Below are 20,349 nucleotides of genomic sequence, written 5' to 3' on the forward strand. Positions count from 1 at the left end.
TGAGTCAAGAGAAAAGTTTGTCTAAGAAAGAGGATAAGAATAGAAGATGGGTTTCAAGGAGAGTAGGAAATGTTCTGTAAGAGTGAAAGCAAGAGAAGATTAGGGATTTATAGAAGGATTGCTGAGAGTTGCTTGGAGGCCATCTGCAGTTGGAGGCCATGAGTACCATGGATTGAGTGAGTTTGAAATGTTGGCAAGGAAGTGATTGAAATGATTCTTCATGGAGTTTGGGTTTGGTAGGGAAATATATGGAGCTTCAGGGGTGACCTGGGTGAAAAAGGAGGAAAGAAGGAAATATTGGTGATAGTTCTGGTTAAATTAAATAGTAAGTGTAGTAGAAGAATAGACTTTTCAGCCAGTGGGAACTTGGAGTTTGATATATTTCAAGTGGAGAAATGAAGGTCCACAATATGGTCTTACGAGGTTGTAGCTTAAGTAGACTGGGGTTGACACAATATAGGATCTTTGTGGCTATAAATTGCATGAGACATCCTCAGTGATATTAAACTTGCCAAACGTGGTATCAGGACTTGGGGTTGAGGGAAGGACTGTAAGTTTTCATTGAATGTGGAGGGAGCTGCTCAAGATGCAGATGTGACTAAAAGAGAGAGAGGGAGATGCAGAGGAAGTAGAGCCAGATGACATGATCTTGAAAGCCGAAATGTTTCTCCAGGAGAATAAGCAGAGCAGTGGTGTTTGAACAATGGGAAGCAAGGAGAATCCACTGGATTTACACGGACTAATAGAACATGGCTCCTGCCCTCAAGTAGCTTTCAGGCAAGTGGAGAGGTAGATGCATAACATAATTTAATGTGATGAGGTAAATGATGATAGGGTTATACACTGGATGTTATGATGGCATAAAAGAAAGGTATTCCTTCCATGCAGAGCTTTAAAGGGTTTCCTAAGAAAAATCTGTTACAGAAATATGGTAAAAGGAACTATTTCTACTTGAGAGTGGTGCCAAATAAATTGTGATCTCTTGAGAGGACCAGATTTTAGCTGACTGATTAAAAAATAGTAACAAAAATAAGAAACCTATTTTGTGAGAGGGTAGGAGAATATTTTTGGAATTAGACCAATGGTGGGCTGGTAAATGTTTAAAAAATTTCTCTTCATTAAAAAAAAAAAGCCCTGGGTTGTGGCATTTGCCAATTTACATGGTATAAACCCTCCCATCCTGGCTGATTTCAAGCTTCCAACATGATGTTATTGAATGTGGAATTGGGAGACGTGCACAGTCATCTCTGGCAAGCTTGTATAAGCCAGCTCCAGCACATCACTGAATCAGAGCTCCAGAAATAAAAGATCTGGAAGAATATTTTCAGTAGAAGAAAGAATTGGTGAGGGTGGGGAGATGGTGGGGTTGAAAATAAATAAGGTTAGGTGACTGAAAGGGTTTCCTTTTAGGGCAGCCATCAAGGGAGTCAGGGACACTAGGCTTGGTTGGATCAACTGTCCATGAGGTCCCAGGCTGATTCAGCCTAAAACCTGAGTGTTTTCTAAAGATTGCTAATAGAATGTTGGTGAAACTTCATTTTGGGATCTCTCAAGAAGTTTTAGCCTAGGCTAAGAAGTGGATTTCTTTTCAGTAGCATCAACAGCAACGTGGAGGCCTCGATGGAAACAAGAGCTGGATTTATTGAGCACCACAGGCAGCCTGATATTGTTGTAAACAAAAGCTGCAGGCTGTGGGGACTGGTGAGGGCTGACATTGAACACAGAGCTGGCTGCAGCCTTGCTCCAGTGGAGCAGCATCTGCCCAGAAGGACACCGTTTTCTAATTCACACAAAAAAAGCGTCATATATGGGAGCTGCAACCCTGAGTACACTCCCTTCCCCAGGAATATTTGCATTTTTAAAAAGACATCTGGAGAGAATTATGACAAGAAATGATTTACTATTGATGGAAATTCAGGCTTTGAGACAGGATGGTGAATAAGATTTTTTTTTTTTGTCAGGATGTCGTGCTATAGCCTCCTACTGATATAAAATATTTATTCATATAGTTGACTCTGCCAATTGTCTTTCTTTGGCCTCATGAAGCTAACCAACTCCAAACACAAATTCAGTCTTCTTTTTTGTTTTCTCACACAAGTGGGTGATTATTAATTATTTGAAAAATAAAACAAAACGTAATCACAAAAATTTTCCCCCAATTCTTGTAAGGTAGAGAGGGCTGACAATCTGGGTGATGCAATCAGTATATCTGAGATATACAATGTGGAAACCCAGGTCTCGCAGAATTCTGTTTGTTCACGTTTTAGAATTGGATGATACTCTCTCACGGTGATCTCTGCTGACATCTCTTCAATTGATCTTTGCTGAGAGATTTTAATCAATGTTGCTTTGCCAGATGCTTGACCCTTAGGATGTGCCCAGTTAAATTTGATGTTGTCTTGGCCAAGATTATTGAGTATTGTTTCCCTATTTGCCTTGAGCTGTTTTGTTTCTGGATCAATAAAGTGAAACTCAGTTATCACCCTTGTGGCATCTGTGCCCCGGGATTTTTAAAGTGTGTAATGATAATTACGGACTTTTAAAGTATAGTTCAATCTTAGAATAAAAGACTTGCCTTGTTCACTAGACTCTGGTTTTAGGCTAGATTCCAAATAAGCACTCTGTCTCCACACCAAACACCCAGAGATGCTTGGTTTTTCCAAACAACAGTTGTTAACTAGTGGTCTATTCGATGAGGAAAACCTGGAATATGTGTAGTCCAGGTGAATTAAAATGTAAGAGTGTGGTGGGAACAGTTAAGGTTTTGGTTCATTTTTATGTTGTATTTGAAGACAATAAATTGCCTAGTTATTTAATAAGGTTAATAGCTTGGCTTCTAAGAGCTAGGAAATACATTTTCTGCTCATGCAAATCAAAGAAATATTAGTATTAAATATTTAATATCTAAAATTGGACATTAAGGAGTAGTGCCAGTGTAAACCAGAGGCTCCAAAGATGAATTTGGCAGGTGTTATTTATAATATTGATTACAAATATTAAATATATAAACTCAGTCTGCATTTACAAAGAAAAATTCCATTATGATGGAAATGTCTGAAGTAAGTGGCCACTGTTAAATATTTACATTGTGCTGTCAGTGGTGGTTGTAGTTTTTAAAGTGGTGCAAATAGTGTGATATGAAATTATAGAAATAATTAAGTCACAGTAGTTGCAGATGTAGGTCACCATAATGCCTCTAATTAATAGTGCCAAACAATGATGGTAAATTTCCTGGTGGTGGGTTTTGAAAGGTTTTGCAAGAAGGGTTGGAAGGTACAGTAAAAGTGTGCTAGCATGTTAGAGCCCTGATGCTTGGTCACTTGTGTATCCTTAGCTGAAGAATGTGTCTCTCCTATCAGGGACAGTTATTATTAAATTTTTTTTTATCAATTAGAGAGCTTCTAGGGAAATGCACAGGAAAGAGGAAAGAAATACCTTCAAATCAGCATATTCAACAAATCAATCCTTGTGATCTATGGAATGGCTTTTATGGCAGTCAAATTGCTCTCAAGTCCAGCTGATTGCTTTCGGGACTAAAGCATTTATATAAAGACTGACATTTATATGATCTTGTGCTATAAACGCTTTGTGTACAAATGAAAGGCTTGTTCAAATACTCATTTTTTTCAACTCCTTTCTTCAGTTTCAAATATAATATGCATTCTTTTTCCTTAAAAATATGATATTCCAATGAACCTCTTTTTATGTATCTCTTACTTGATGGTACTAGTTTTGTTTATGAAACAGTGGTATCTAAACTCAGGGAAAAGTCCTTCCATGTTCACCCCAAACTCAATCTCCACCCTAACACAAATCTTGTCAATTCTAAGAAGTTCTGAGAAAAAAATATAGTTGTTTAGTTTTGCCCAAAGGAAGGAGAAAGCCAAGCCATATTTGTACCTGGATTCCATTGGTAGCTCTCATTTGTTACAGAGCTTGTGAAATACATTAAAAAAAAAAGGCATGAAGCATTTACTACACAAATACTGTTTCAGTACCTTCTTAATTCTAGAACCCCACTATTGTTTAGACTGGGTGATGTGACCCCATGAAACATCGGCTGGGGGTAAAATATGGATTTTTATGTGTGTAATAAAACTCATATTGTGTAGGTTGATGGATGTTTTTCATTTCTAAAAAAGGCAATTTCCTGCTGGATTGGAAAAAAGGGACTTTCAGTGGGCAGTAAATAATGGAATGGAATAAAACCTTATCAGCTTATGAGATTTCATCTGTTTAATCACTTTTTAACCTGGGCTTGTTGACAGGGAAGATATCGTCAACTCAAACCTTCTTTTCCTGTCTAACTAAAAATGGGTAAATATACTAACTCCAGGGAAAATATGGCAATGTAGGCATTTTTATTTCTATGTTAGTATTTCTAGATATATGAATGCAGTGTAGTCTTTCTTTTTCTTCTCCTAACCACATCTGTCCTAACAGCATTACATTTTAAAGTATAATGTCCCCTTTCAATCACTGTGACTGCTAGCTTACTTTTATCATCTGTGAAAGCTTCCCCAGAGGTTGGTCTCTTCAGAAGCAAAGATTTTTTCTTAGCTAGGCTATCAAGATTTTTTTGATCAGGGGATTTGTCTAAAAACAGGGGTTTACATGGACTTTTTCCCCTTACACACTTCCTAAACAGTGTGGATATTCCTCAGCATATTTTTTCCTTACCCTTGGGTATTCTTAGAGGTCAGTAAAAGTATGCCCAGAGGATTCCATAGCTTCAGATTCATTGTAAGCCACTATTGATATTTACATTATAAAATGATGTTATTAAAAGCCACTTCTCCAGAGCTCAAGACCCTGCCAGCACCAGGGCCAGATACAGACCTGGAAGCAATGCCAGCCCTGGCTCCAGCATCACCTGCCCAGGTAGAGCCAGTCCAGGCACCAGATTCAGATTCAGCTTCAGATAGGGCCAGACCAAGAAATGGAGCCTTCCTTCCCCTCTCCTGTGGAGGCATCTATTTTTCTGACTGCTGCTTTTTATTTCATATTTTACATTTTATATGGATTGGTTTATTTTTCCTTAAAAATAAAAAAAAATAAAAAAAGCAAGTTCTAGGGAAAAAATGCTTTCTTGATTTTGTTGCAGTTCTGCTGTTACCTTGCAGAAAAAGAGCACAGCTGCACTGATTTTTTTTTAAATGCAATTTTATTGAGATATATTCACATACCAAACAGGTATGTCCCTGCTCTCATTTCTTCCAACTATATATCCAATAACGGGATTGCAGGACCATATGGCAACCCCATAGTTAGCTTCCTGTGGAACCACTACACTGCCCTTGAGATGGGCTGCACCATTTTATTTCCCTACCAACAGTGAATAGGTACATCCCTCTCCACACTTTCTCCAGCACTTGTATCCCTCTGTTTATTTATTCACACACCATACAATCTATCCTAAGTGAACAATCAATGATTCCCGGTATAATCACATAATTACGCATTCACCACCACAGTCTGAATGAGGACATTTCCATTTCTTCTGCAAAGAAAGAGGAAGAGAAGAAAAATAGAACAATAAAAATATGAAAGATAGAAGAAAAATAAAAATAAAATACAATGAAAAGGTCAGACAACACCACCACCACCAAGAATCTCATGTCACTCCATTATATCCCCCTTTTATAGACATTTAGCTTTAATATGTTGCCTCTGTGACAATTAATGGAAGCATCTTACAAAGTTACTGTTAACTATAGACTCTAGTTTGCATTGATTGTATTTTTTCCCCTATGCCATCCAATTTTCAACAATTGCAATGTTGACATTCATTTGTTCTCCCTCAATTTAAGACATTCTTATATTTGTACATTTAATGACCATCATTGAACACTCTAGGTTTTGCTAAGTTATACAATCCCAGTCTTTATCTTCTGTCTTTCCTTCTGGTATCATACATGCCCATAGCCTTCCTCTTTCAACTGTACTCACACTCATCTTTGTTTAGAGTACTTAAATATTGTGTTACCATCACACAGTATTATGCTATCCATTTCTGGATCTATACCATCAATCCTGTTGAACCTTCTGTATTCCTTCAGCATCAAATGCCCAATTTCTAACCTCTTTCTATCTCCTGATAACCTGTGTTCTCAACTTTAACTCTCAAAGTTTGATCATCCATGTTAGTTCATATTATGTAAGTCCATACAGTATCTGTCCTTTTGTTTCCAGCTAATTTCACTCAACCTAATGTCTACTGTCTACCATTTTGTCTTCTGGATTTTATATGTCATATCCTATTTTATTTTAATTTTTTCCTCTCTCTCTCTTTTTACCCTTACTGATAGTCTTCATTTCTATACTCTTCTCCAAACCTCTCTCTCCTGTCTTTTCCTATCTACCTGTAGTGCTCCCTTTAGTATTTCTTGTAGAGCAGGTATCTTGTTCACAAACTCTCTCAGTGTCTGTTTGTCTGAAAATATTTTAAACTCTCCCTCATTTTTGAAGGACAATTTTGCTGGATAGAGAATTCTTGGTTGGCAGTTTTTCTCTTTCAATATCTTAAATATATCATTCCACTGCTTTCTCACCTCCATGGTTTCTACTGAGAAATATGCATATAGTCTTATTGAGCTTCTCTTGTATGTGATGGATCACTTTTCTCTTGCTGCTTTCAGAATTCTCTCTGTCTTTGACATTTGATAATCTGATTATTATGTATCTTGGAGTAGGTCTATTCAGATCTATTGTTTTCGGGGTATGCTGTGCTTCTTGGATCTATAATTTTACGTCTTTCATAAGAGATGGGAAATTTTCATTGATTATTTCCTCTATTATTGCTTCTTCCCCCCTTTCCCTTCTCTTCTCCTTTTGGGACACCCATGACTCATATATTTGTGTGCTTCATGTTGTCATTCAATTCCCTGAGACACTGCTCATATTTTTCCATTCTTTTCCCTATCTGTTCTTTTGTGTGTATGAGTGAATAGCAAGTGATCCATAAATATTATATGCTGCTGCTGATTTGATTCATCAATTAAAGCAAACACATTTATTGAAGGTCTATTGTATGCCAAGAATTGTTATGATTGTATGGGGCACAAAAATACCAACTACCAACATATGCCCTACTTAGACTATGGGGAGAGGCCAGCTTTTGGTGGTTAATTACAGGGCAATAGAGATAACTACTATAATCAAGTTATGTAAAAATATCGTTGAGAGGCAAGGAAACCTTGAAAACATAGGCGGAATTTGAGTTGGGTCATGAAGGATGGGTAGGGGTTCACTAGGAAGAGAAAGTGGGGAATTTTCAGGTAGAGGAAAGCAGAAACAAAGGCATGATGTTAGTCCAGGTATGCTTGGGGACATCAATGGTAGGTCCTGTCTGATAGAGATAAGGCTGGCAGGGAAGGCTGGCAAGGTGGTGAGCGGCCTTTCAAAGGGACCCACTTGCTTACAGAGTTGTGATGTGTCTTACCTTTCACTATCATTTTAAAAATTATGTCAAATAGCTTATCTATATTTTATCTAGATTCTAGTTAACACTGTTATGTCATGGGCAGGCAGTTACATACCTCTGTACTTTGATAGTTTACCTGTGCTCTCTTTATCTCCTTAGTGGTTTGCTCAGTAGAGGATCAAGCCAGTAGGAACCACAGCACTAAGTGAAAGGTAATACAGAAAAATTGTTTGTGGGAAAAACCACAAATCAGGCATTTGGGACAATAGCAACTGAGTATAAGATCCAGAGAAGAGAAAGTCATAGGAATCAAGATGGTATAATAGAATATAGTTTTGAAACAGGGCAAAGCTGAAATGTGAATAAAGTAATTGAGTTTCAGTTGGAAAGTTTACTTTTAGTCTCAAAGGCTCAAAGAGCTTGTTTTGTGAGATATTCTAGAAATGTACATCTTTGCCTGAGATGGAAATGAGGTCCACAGACCCATTTGAGTATATCTGATAGCCAAGTGAATGGGTCTAAAGGAGACCATTTGAAAGAGGGAATGTGGGAATCTTTGGGGTATAATTCATTGAGGGCTTCAGATCATAAAATCCACAAGGCACCGCAAGCAGTTTATGTTCAGAAGGAAGTGGTTTGGGTGATAGAGAAAGCCAGGAACCTTCACACAGCTTTGCCACCAGTGGGGGCCTCAGTAGTCACCACTGAAGGGGACAGGTTCAACAGATTAAAGAAATAGTGTCAACTGTGACCTGTTAGGACTCATTTTGAGTACACCTGAGAAACCCCATGGGGATCCCTAGAAATAAATGGTTAAGCAGTGTGTGTTAGGGAGACTCGTGGGGGTTAGAAGTTTTAGAGAGATGGTGGGATCCAGAAAAATTCATTTCTCTGGTGTTAATGAGATTCTCCAGGCTGATGAGGTTGGAGGATTCATGGGGTAGAGTAAATTAAATAAAAAATAAAATAAAGATCCTATGAACAGATTTTGCTTCAAGTGTGGGTTTAATCCAAGAGTCAATACGTACATTCTGTGCCACATTGGATCATTTCATTTACTCAGTAGCATGGATTTTCTGGGAGGCCCATGCTTCAATCTGGTCTGTTATTAGCCAGGACTGTAGTAATGCTTAGCAGCAGGAGCAGTACCAATGCTGTTTTTCTGCTTTGTGAAGAAACAACTTTAGCTAGCATTTCATTTCATTTGCAGTGAGCAGAGATGGCTGGGACCTCTGAGTATATTTATGGAGATTCTTGATCTTGACTCAGTGCTGACAGGGAGCACAAATGGAGACTCATCTGAAATGGCTAAAGCTAATATTACTTGTATATGATAAAAATGTAAGCTAATTATATCCTAAAAGATGACCCTGAAAAATAGAAAGTGGTGGAAAATTGCTTTGTATAAAATGGAAGCTTTGAATCTTGAATGACAAGCTTCGAGTTTATAAAATCTCCCATTTCTCCTTACATAGGCAGATATATTAAATTTAATTTCTGTCAGGTGATAGGATCTTGACAACTTTGCCAAGGAATGCTCCATCGATGAAGTTTAAAAAGAGGCAAGGAAAAAAATATTTCTTCCTTTTACAATATCCATTTACTTTTTTGAATCCAGAAAAAATTGGTAAAACAGCACCAAGCACCGGAGAAATGTTTATTTCCCTTAAAAACAAACTTGTTTTGTTTGTCCATCAGAAGAAATTTATAGTTTAAAAAATGAAACTGCATTTATAATGCATCCTTTTTGCTCCCCTCACTTTCTTTTTCTGGTCCTTTATTCACATGATGAGATCACCATTCACTTAGACATTAACCTAGATGCCTCGGAGCGATTTTTGTCTCCTTTCTTTCCCTCCTTTGTCCCAGCATCAAACCAGCCACAAAGCCCTGTCATTTATGTCTCCAAAGATTTTCTTGACTCCATTACATCTTCTCCAGTATAACAGAGGCTATCAGGATTTCAAGCCCTCATAATCTCTCATGTGAACTCATTTCTTCTTAGTTGAGCTCTCAACTTCCACACTCATCACCTTCACCAACACCAATCCATCTTTACTCTGCTACCAGAGTCATTGTTCTCAAGTGTAACTCTGATTCAGCCAGTCTCCTGTTTCAAAAGCTTTCATTTGCTTCCCATTCAGTGCCTTCAGGATAAAGTTCAAGCTACTGCCCTTTGTGGCAGGTTAAAGATGGCTACATATTATTGGATGCTCCTCCCCTTGGGAAATGGGATCCATTTCCACATCTCTTGGATATGGGTGAGCTCTGTGACTGTTCTGACTAAAAAATATTTCTGAAGTAATGCTATGCCAGTTTCTGGACCCAGGAGTTAAGAATCTGGCTGTGTGTACTTCCTTTTTTTCTGGACCACTCACCTCTGTGACATTTCCTCTCATAATCAAGCCACCATGCTGTGAGAAGTCCAAGCCATGTGGAGGAGCCATTTGTAGGTTGTCCAGTTGACAGCCTCAGATGTGCTCTCAGCTAACAGTCAGCATCAATTCCCAGCCATGTGAATCAGCCATCTTGGACCTCCACCCCAATTGATTGAGTCTTCAGATGACTGCAGCCCTAGCCAACATTTGATTACAAATGCATAAATGACTTCAAGAAGGAACCACAGAGCTGAGCCCAGACAATCCACAGGAACAGGAGAGATAATAATGTATTGTTTTAAACCACTGAGTTTTTGGGGTGGCTTGTTATGCAACAGTAGATAACTGGAAGATCTTGGCATAAGATATGCTTTGTGATCCTGGGTTTTGTTTTGTTTTGTTTTTGCAGCTACCTTTTTTTTTTAATTAGAGAAGTTGTGGGTTTACAGAACAATCATGCATAAAATACAGGATTCCCATATACCCCTCCCTCCATTATTAATATCTTGCCTTAGTGTGGAACATTTGTTACAATTGATGACAGCACATTTTTTATAATTGCACCGTTAACTATAGTCTGTGGTTTACCTTAGTGTTTGCTGCATTGTACAGTTCCATGGAATTTTTAAAAATTTTTACTCTAGAAACATGTATACAACCTAAAATTTCCCCTTTGTCCTAGTTTGCTAATGCTGCGGAATGCAAAACACCAGAGATGGATTGGCTTTTATAAAAAGGGGGTTTATTTGGCTATACAGTTACAGTCTTAAGGCCATAAAGTGTCCAAGGTAACACATCAGTAATCGGGTACCTTCACTGGAGGATGGCAAATAGCGTCTGGAAAACCTCTGTTAGCTGGGAAGGCACATGGCTGGAGTCTGCTCCAAAGTTCTGGTTTCAAAATGGCTTCTCCCAGGACATTCCTCTCTAGCAAGCTTGCTCCTCTTCAAATAACATCACTCACAGCTGCACTGCGTTCAGTCTCTTTGAGTCAGCATGTTTTATATGGCTCTACTGATCAAGGCCCACCCTGAATGGGTGGGTTCACACCTCCATGGGAGTATCCCATCAAAGTCACCACCCACAGCTGGGTGGGGCACATTCCAAGCAAATCTAACAAGCACCAAAACGTCTGTCCCACAAGACCACAAAGATAATGGCATTTGGGGGACACAATACATTCAAACCTGCACACCCTTTTAGCCACATTCACATGTATAATTCAGTGCTACTAATTACATTCACAATGTTGTACTATCACCACCACTATCCATTACCAAAACTTTTCCATCACCCCAAATAGAAACTGTACAGTTTAAGCATTAACTCCCCATTCCCTACCTCCATCCCATCCCCCGGAGATCCTGTTTTGACTTGCTTTTCTAAATTCACATCCCACAATTATCTTACAAGCCCACTACATTTCAACCATTCCCTAATACTTGGCGAGTTCTTTTGTGACTTGATAATGTTTGCATGTGCTGTGTCTTTTCCTAGAGTAACCCGTCTCCTCCTTGTCCACCTAGAAAATTATTATTCCCTTCATCACTCAGCTTGTGAGGGCATCTTTGACTTCTTCAGGGTAAAATTGTTTTTTCCTTCCACTGAGCTCCTACCATAGCCTGAATTACAGAATATACCCTGTCATAATTATTTGAGTGACTTTATTCCTCACTCCCTTCTGGAGGATAGTGATCATGTCTAATGTTACTCTATATTCCTATAATTTAGCAGAGTTCTGGCATAGAGTGGACTGTGCATCTGTTCCTGTGTCTGTATGCCTTTGTGTGTGTGTATAAATGTGAAGGGGCAAGGTTTATTTGGGGGCCCAGGACAGGAAAAATGTAAGTTTAATATTAGAGTATATTAGGTTGTTTTTTTTTTTATTTTTTAAAGGTCAAATATGATTCCATGAGTTGATGTCTGGAGCCAGAAATTCCTCAGCATATATATAAAGTATGCCCTCAAATTTAAATTTGGAAAAGTTAAATCTTAATAGACTTGTTAATAAATTTTAGAGACTTTTTTTGGACTAGGGATCTTTCTTATGGTATTATATAATTTATATCTGAGTGTAAGACAGTGTTTCTCAAAGTTGAGATGCTAGCTATCTTAATAATCTGGGTTTGTGTCAGGTTTCCTTAATGCAATATTTGCATTTTTTTTTCTCTAGTACTTGCAAGAAAAAGGGTCAAGGTGAGGAAACAGTAAGTATAGGAACATCTGTGTCCTATTGTGTAGCTATCATTAGTGCCACCATTAATCTTTGAGAGCCTCACCCTCATTTACTAATAAACAGTGAGTTCATCCAGAGTGACACAGCAATCAAAGTTAAGTGGTGAAGTTAATTGGAATCCAGCAGACTCCTGTATCCCTAGTCTGCCATCATTCCTCTGTGTTAAGCACAAAAGTGCTCAAGGAGGCTCGTTGTGTTTTTGACTAAGAAAGGGAGATCGAAAGAAGTGATTGAAAAGAAAATAGTGAATTTAGATTTTGGTGTTCTTTGTATCTTTCTTTCAAGTTTAGGACTTCCATCACTGTGGTTTGAGGGGAAGAAGGATCAGGAATCCCTTGTGATGCTGATCTTTCCTAGTGGCTCTATGAGTGTGGAAAGGCAAGATTCAGCAGCTTCCTACCCAGGGGGGAGAGGAGGGAGGGGATAAAAGGGTAGGATGGAGGGGTGAAGCCTGATGGTATCCCTGATTTTCTCTCCATTCCATGCATATGTGATATAACTTTTGGACTTTATCGGCTTGAATTATTTCTTAAGGTGACTGTATGCTTCTCACTCAAGGCTTCTGTGGGGCACGCTCCATGCAAGGAGAGTACAACTTGAAGCCTCTGGCCATTGGCCAGCTTCCCTCTTCTTCCAACCACTGGCTGTGTCTCATAGGAAGAGGGGCCATGCACAGGCATGTGGTCATCCCATCCAGGCTCTGTCCACATCCTACGAAGTAGCTGCTCCTTGGACCCTGGGACATGGAGACTATAGCATGGCCAGCCCTGGGGAGGATAAATTCAAGGAAGAGATCTGTTGTAGGTTTTGGGAATTCCAGGTCTTCAGTATCCTGGAGTGGGGGGAGGGAATGGGTGCCAAGTGGACATGTCCTTCACAGAGGGTCACAGCCAGAGAAAGACCAGAGCCGGTCCCTTTAAAATTGGAACCCAAGGCATGGGCGTTTGTTGCCTAGGTCTAAGGGCACTATTAATGACCATATTGTGCTTTGAGACATTTCAGCTGGACATAGCAGGTATTATTTAAACTAGGCAAATGCGAAAGTGGTAGGGGGAAATAGTTGAGCTTGTTTCTCTTGAGTTTGTATAAACTGCATTCCAAAGATAATGTGGATATTACCTACCTGCTGGGCCACTCCACGACCTCAAGTAATGATGAGTTGTTGATATTCTGAAACTTTAAACTGCAGGGATTTGCCTGTATTTTCTCACAATTTGGAGAAACCCTATAATACTAGATTACAAATTAGGTAATCACCTAGAGGAAGAGTAGGGTCTTATATTTGTGGGAATAGGTATCTATATTATCCTCTAATTTTTCAAAAGGGTGACACGTTGCAGCCCTGTAATTTTTCCCCTTCTACCAAGACAAAGGCTGAATCAAGAGAAGAGGAATGTAAATGTCTATCAGAAGATCTTTTTCTTCAGCTTTCTCTGAGAGAAACCCTAATTTGAAATCATTGTAGAGACTTCTCCCTTAATAACTATAATTAATGTTGTATATACTACAGCCCATTAGTAATACAGAGAATAGCCCTGAGTTGAGGTTTCTGGCCTTTCTGAGATGGTCCTGAAATGTGAAAACATTACAGTACATCAATGATATGATGCCTTTTACTCCCCTTACACTGCTAATGAAACAGTTGCCATCCTCCTTCATTTATTTCTGTCATTTAGTTATTCATTGTAATCTGATGAAATAATATTTTTTCTTTCTACCAGTTGCACAAACTGTTTTTCTCCTACTGTATTTCAATAATGACTCCTTTTTTTTTTTTTTGTTCTTTTTTACTTCAATTCCTCTCCCTCGCTCCAACCACTACTCTTGTTATTTTTGTGTGCGTGGTAACGAAGGTGTCAGGGACTGACCCCGGTGCCCAATGCACAACCATGCAATGGCACTGCGAACAACCGAATGCACGATACTTTCTGTATGACTGCGTGGCATGCGAACACATCCCAACAAAATGACTATCAAAAAAAAAAAAAAAGATAAAGCAGCAAATCAGAATTAGAACAAAATGGCTACAAGAGAATGGTCAGGTAACCAAAGGATCAGAACCCTAAATTGTCAAGTCTTGACAAAGAATATAAGGAAAAAAAAAAAAAAAGATAAAGGGCTTCTCTACTTCCAGGCCACAACTCATAAAGGCATTCCCCAAGGGCAAAGTCATTTCGGTAAGAAAGTAAAAGGATGGGATGTTTGGCTGGGTTTAAATCATCCCTAGCAAAGCTTTGTTGCTTTGGAAGAGCCCACTATGACCACCTTCAGGGATTCCTTTATTCAGATAAAAACTGAAAAGCACCTTTCTTTGACCAGTACCAGCTTCTGATGCCTTCTTTTCAGTATCTGCATATGACTTTGAGGCCCTACAGAGTGTCCAGCATATAATTCTATCAATAATTTCCTACTGAGATCTCCCAACCCAAGGAACCTAACTCTAGACCAGCTCCTACTACTTTGTCTTCACCTTTTCCAATTGCATATGACCTCTAAGTCTCAGAAGAAAAGACCGATGTGAACCCACACACCTGGGTGCTACACCTCCGGTTTACTTTCTACGCAAGAGATCAATAAGTAAATCAATTGAGCTATCCCGTGGCCGGCAACCCTGCTGAGGGTAGAAGCTGACCGGAGTGGGCTAGTCCACGGAGGAGGGTTGGAAGCAGTGAGGTCAACAGTGTGTTCTTCTCCCCTGAGAGTTAGCCAGTTGAGCCCTCATTCATCAGAGGAAGGGGTGGGTTCCCTCTTGCAGATGCCGTGCTTGGCTCGGTGTCGCTGGAGGTGATTGGACCGGGTGAAGGCCTGGCAGCAGACCTCACAATGGTAGGGCCTCTCACCGTTGCGCACCCGGATGTGCTGCGTCAACTCCGAGGCGATGCGCAAAGCCCTGCCGCACTCGGCACAGAGGCACAGAGGAAGCCCGTCTCCCCAGAGTGGACTTGCTGGTGCCCCTTCACCGTGGAGGGGCGGGCAAAGGCCTGGCCACACTGCGCGCAAGGAAAGGGCCTCTCGCCCGTGTGGATGCGCTGGTGGCGGGCGAGGCGCGAGGGCTGCGTGAAGGACACGCCGCAGTCGGCGCACTTGAAGGGCCTCTGGCCGGTGTGCAGCGTCTGGTGCTCGTACAGGTTGGATGATTTGGTGAAGCACTTGCCGCAGGTGGCGCGGGGGAAGGGCCGCTCGCCCGAGTGCACGCGCTGGTGCTCCACCATGCGGCTGGCCACGGCGAACGTCTTGTCGCAGGCGGGACAGCAGAAGGGCTTGGCCCCCAGGTGCGAGCGCTGGTGGCGCAGCAGCGAGAGCGGCTCGTTGAAGGTCTGGCCGCACTCCGCGCACGGGAAGGGCCGGTTACTGTCGTGCATGTTGCGCTGGTGTTTGCGCAGGTCCGAGGAGCGCACGAAGGCCTTCCCGCATTCCGAGCACGGGTAGGGTTTCTCGCCTGTGTGGGTGCGGATGTACTTGCGGTGGTCAGAGGACCAGGTGTAGGCCTTTTCGCAGAAGGGGCACCAATAGGGCCGCTCGCCCGTATGCAGGCGCCGGTGCTGCTGGAGCGTGCCCCGGTGGGAGTCGGCCTTCCCGCATACCTCGCACGCAAAAGGCTTGGCGCCGCTGGGCATCTCCGCAGGGCTCAGCAGGTGGCTGGGATTCTGAAAGGCCCGCCTTCCCCGCAGGCACTTGTAGGGCTGCGCCTCGCCCTGCCCAGTCTTCCCCGAGCCTGAGCCCGGCTGATTCTGGCCCCTCCCGACCACCTGCCCTTTGGCGATCCCCACCGCCTCCTGGCTGGCAGGGGTGGTCAATCGCTGGGCTGGTGTGTGTGTCTCTTGTGTGGGGAGGTCCAAGCTGCTTCCCAGCTGCTTGGGGTAGGACACGGGAGAAGTGCTGCCTGGGGATGTGTCTGCACTTTCCAGCACATACCTTCCCGTGTCAGGAGAGCCGAATGGGACACCACACGGTGCATCCAGGTTTGCCCTACAGTCTCCATCATCTCCCGCAGGTTGTGAGTCCCTAGGAGGATGCATTGTGCCAAACAGCTTGTGTTGGAGGCCGCCAGGAAGGGCACCAAGTGCCTTGCTTGCTCCGGAGGAGCCCTGGGTCCCAGCAATCTTTGACTCATCTCTTCCCCCACTGTCCTTCTCAGGCATCTGTTAGTTTCCTCCTCACACCCCAAGCTCTGAAGGAATCAGAGAATCTCTCTTCTTCCTTGCCATGTGGATGCTGCCCTGGCAAGCGAAGATTGTCCTGAACCTCGTGGGAGCCGCCCCTTGGATGGTCCTGGTGGCCACAGTCACTGGTGCCCCTTGTGTCTCCTGCCTCCCCATCATCCTCATCCTCACTCTCTAAGTTCATGCTCAGCATCCCGCCGTCCGGAGCCTCCTCAGTCAAGCTGCCAACAGGAGCTGCCTCAACCCATGTGTCCTGGGGGTCTACGTGGGCCATGTGTTCAGGTCCTTTATATTGCCCACTCCTGGGCAGAAGCTTTGTTTGGCTCAGAATATCGGTCAAATTCATGAGCTTTTGCATCAGCAAATGTCTCTGAGCCTTGTTTTCTTTATCTTATGGGTGAGCAGTAGCTGGGTCTCGATGGGGGCAGTGGTCAATGAGCCCCTTGGATGGGATCCAAGAAGACCATCCCCTTCTAGCTCCTCCAGCCTACATTTTGCTCTGGTGGCCCTCCACGTGGCAGGAGCATGAGCTCCTTTGCGGCAGTGAGGCCTGATGCTCTGCCTTTCTCGGGCCAGCGAGGCCTCTCAGCTCCCCGCCTCTCCCTCCCGCCCCCTTGCACGCTGCCACTGGGATTCTGGCTTCTGCCGGGCTGCTGCGGAGCTCCCGGCCCCTGATAATGACTCCTTTAACATTGTGCATAAATAGAATAATAGGTTGAAAGAAACTTTGGATCTGATACTGATCAACTTCCTAACTAATGGAAGTTTCTTCTTTGGTAGCACTAACAGATGCTTACCTGCTACCTTCTCTCCTTGCATACTGCAAATGATGGGCCCCTTGGCCACAAAAGGCAGGTGACTCAGTAGGAAAATGGGAATCTTCCTTTTTCTGGAATTTGAGAATTCAGGGCAATGAGGGTGATGCATGCCCACACATTCTAAAGAGGGGGGCACACCTATGCAAGACTTGCTAAGGGTGGTCAATTTAGTCTTTCACCTATTCACTCCCATTTCCCACCTGCAAGAGGCAAGAGAATTCAGGGTAGAATACTGGAAGGGAGAGAGATTCACAGATAGAGAACTACAGAGATCTGCAGAGGGTTCCCTTTGAGGCTCCAGTTTACTACTGATCAAGGTATGCTTGTGAGAAAATTCCTAGAGGTCATGGAGTCACATAAAAGGATTAGAGAGCAAGCCCCAGTGCTCAATATAGGGTCAAGAATAGTTCCTGTTCCCACCAGCCAGAATGCAAGACCTCATAATTCATGGGATACTGCATGAAGTGCTCAGAAGTGGGGAAAAATTAGCCCTAGACTAAACAATAAACAATGCTATGGTCCCGGTGAACAAAGCTTAAAAGAAAGTCTGGCATAGAAAATAGAAAAACAATAGAGAAACTAGAAAAGAAGAACCAGTGAAACCCCAAATAAGTGGAAGAAGGGAATTAAGAATGATCAGAGTGGGAATCAGTGACATAGATGACAAACAAACAAAAGCAGTAGATAAAATCAATAAAACCAAAAGCTAGTTCTTTTTGAGATCAATAAAATCAATAAACCTTTAGCCAGACTCATCAAGAAGAAAAGAGAGAAGGCAAAAATTACCAGTATCAGGAGTGAGAGGTTACACCACTACAGATTCTACAGGTATCAAAAGAATAATAAGTGAATGTTATGAAAAACTTTATGCAAATAAATTTGATGACTTAAATTTTACATTTATTGAAAAGTTCTACTTTCCCCACATCCTGTCATGAAGTCTTAAAGATTCTGACTCAAATAACTCTCAAACCTTTAACTTCTCTCCATCCTCCAGCATCATATTCTGGTTTAGACCACTATCTTATCTCATTGTAAGAACCTCCTAGCTGAGTACACTGAGTCTCCCACCCCACTCTATTTTTTTTTTTTTTTTTTTGCATATATAGTGGCCAGGGCAATTTTTTAAAACTGGAAACCTGATTATATCACCCTTCCCATTCCTGTTTAAATGGTTTTATAATACCCTCAGGAGAAGTCTAGACTTGTTAACCCAATTAACTCTTCCAGCTTTTTTTTTCTCATCACTTTCCTTTCATATTGTATGATCTAACAACAAGCTGTGCTTTTTGTTGTCTCTCTGTTCTTGGGCTTATCTTTTCCATTAACTTGTAATTTTTATCTAAACAAATTTAAAGTCTTTTATATACTAGTATCTGATATAAGCTATTAATCCAACCTGCTTATATGATTGTCTATTCTTGTGCCAATACAATACTGTCTTAATTGTTATAGTTTTTATGCCTAATATTTAATATAGGAGTTTCCTCAGTAACACTTTCTTTCCCTCACATTTTGTAACTGCTATTATCATCATATGGTCTAAGCAGTCATTAACTCTTTGTTAAAATAAATTGTTTCCATTCCCCTGTTTAACCTTTGGAGAATGTGCTAACATGAAGTAAAAATCCACAAGGTAAAGAGAAACAAGGTAAATAAGGGAATATTGAAAGGAATCTTACAAATTAGCTAAATGACCTGAGAATTTTCCATAAATAGTACTTGAATCTGTGAGGAAGAAGCAGTGTCAACCTAAAGATTGCCAGCCTGAGACATCTCAGTGTTTTCATGGCTCAATATACTTTTTGGTGTGGCTGCTTTTAATTCCTCTCAGTCTAGTCAGATGGGTAGAATAATCGCTACATTTATGCTAACTTGAATGAAAATCTATGGGAATAGATATTTATTAAATAGCCTTAAGATCCACCAATCCCTTCTTCCTACCCTGTGATGCTGCCATCCCTTCTCCTGACTCATCCTCACTATTATCCCTAGTACTTTACTTTAGCTCTGGGTTGGTCTTCCACTTAATGCACCATGGTAATTTTTTCCTGAAATTACTGAAGATCTTCAGGTTTCCTCTTTCTCCCTCTCACATTCAGATTAATTCAGCATATCCCCTAATTGTGCTCAATTTTACTCTTCATATTTACTTTAGTGGTCATCTTTCTCTACTAAGACTTAACAGTTATCCACAGCTTTTTATGTAGTCTCAAGTGTCTGCATGTTTTTTTCTCTGTCTTCGGACCACTTATTTATTAGAGAAACATTCTCAGGTTGTTCCTGAAAATTTTTAACAGCCTGAGCAATTAGAAGACTCCAGAGCTTCTACAAAGCTGATTGGTCAAGAATACCAGCAATCCTAGGACTGTCCTGACCTTAGTACTAATTTTTCTTAAAATATGTACATAGTCCCTTGGGTTTATCATTCACTGGTTTTGTAAAAATAAACCTTCCTACTTTGAGTGCTAAACATAGAAATGAAGTTTTAATAAACAGTGAGGTTCTGGGGCTCAGTTTATTTTCTTGTCAAGATCTTTAATAGCTCTTCTTTTTTGTGTGTGAGTGCAGTTGACTATTATGATAAAATCCATCTAATTAGCTGTCAATATTTGACAGAGTACTTTTTAGCAGTGCCATTCATTCAACTCAACAGAGCAGTCATTTCAATCAAGGAAACCACAGCAGCCATTCAAATGAGAGAATACTACCAGAGCTGGATTTCATTTTAATGGGCTCAGTAAAGAAAATAAAACTTTGGGGTTTCTATTAGCCAATATATCTCATTAATATTGTGACTTGGACTGTCAATATCCATTCTCAAAGCCATCAGTATTTAGAACTCATCCTGAATAGATAAGACAACAGGGAAAATAGACTTTATGCATGTGATTTTTCATCTGGCAACATATGGATTTCTATTGGCAACAGACAAATCACACACAGCCTCATAAATGTCACTGGCCTCTTCTATTTTCCTTTTACTTTTCAGAATAGGCAAAAATAGCTCTGTTGTTTAATTTCTGGGAAACTCTGAGCACATTACTTTACTTCTCTGAGTCTTATTCTCATTCTTGCAAAGTGGGAATAATGATTACATCAGGAGTACCAGTTAACTTTTGTTAACAACCAACCACAATGGCAAACAACAGGACACACTTATTTCTGGCTTCCATGTTAGTGGTTCAGCTGATCTAGGCTGGGCTAGGCTGGGCGTAGTTCCAGGCTCCAGACTGGGTTCAGGTCTGCTTTACGTATTCTTCATTTTTCTGAGAGTCATGCTTTTCTCATGGTGGTTGCAAAAGTCCACTGCTGCAAGCACATTTTAAGC

At 41.1% G+C, this 20,349-nt stretch overlaps 1 protein-coding gene across 1 annotated transcript; it reads right to left on the reverse strand.

Annotated features, from left to right (window-relative positions):
- Positions 1-14,755: 14,755 nt before the first annotated feature.
- LOC119522988 (zinc finger protein 648-like) lies at positions 14,756-16,474 on the reverse strand. Its single transcript, XM_037821738.1, is given in 3 exon segments — positions 14,756-14,947; positions 14,950-16,183; positions 16,185-16,474. Coding segments are annotated over 3 exon segments (1,716 nt in total).
- Positions 16,475-20,349: the final 3,875 nt, after the last annotated feature.

Source organism: Choloepus didactylus, chromosome X (genome assembly GCF_015220235.1).
Source record: "Choloepus didactylus isolate mChoDid1 chromosome X, mChoDid1.pri, whole genome shotgun sequence".
Lineage (NCBI taxonomy): Eukaryota > Metazoa > Chordata > Mammalia > Pilosa > Megalonychidae > Choloepus > Choloepus didactylus.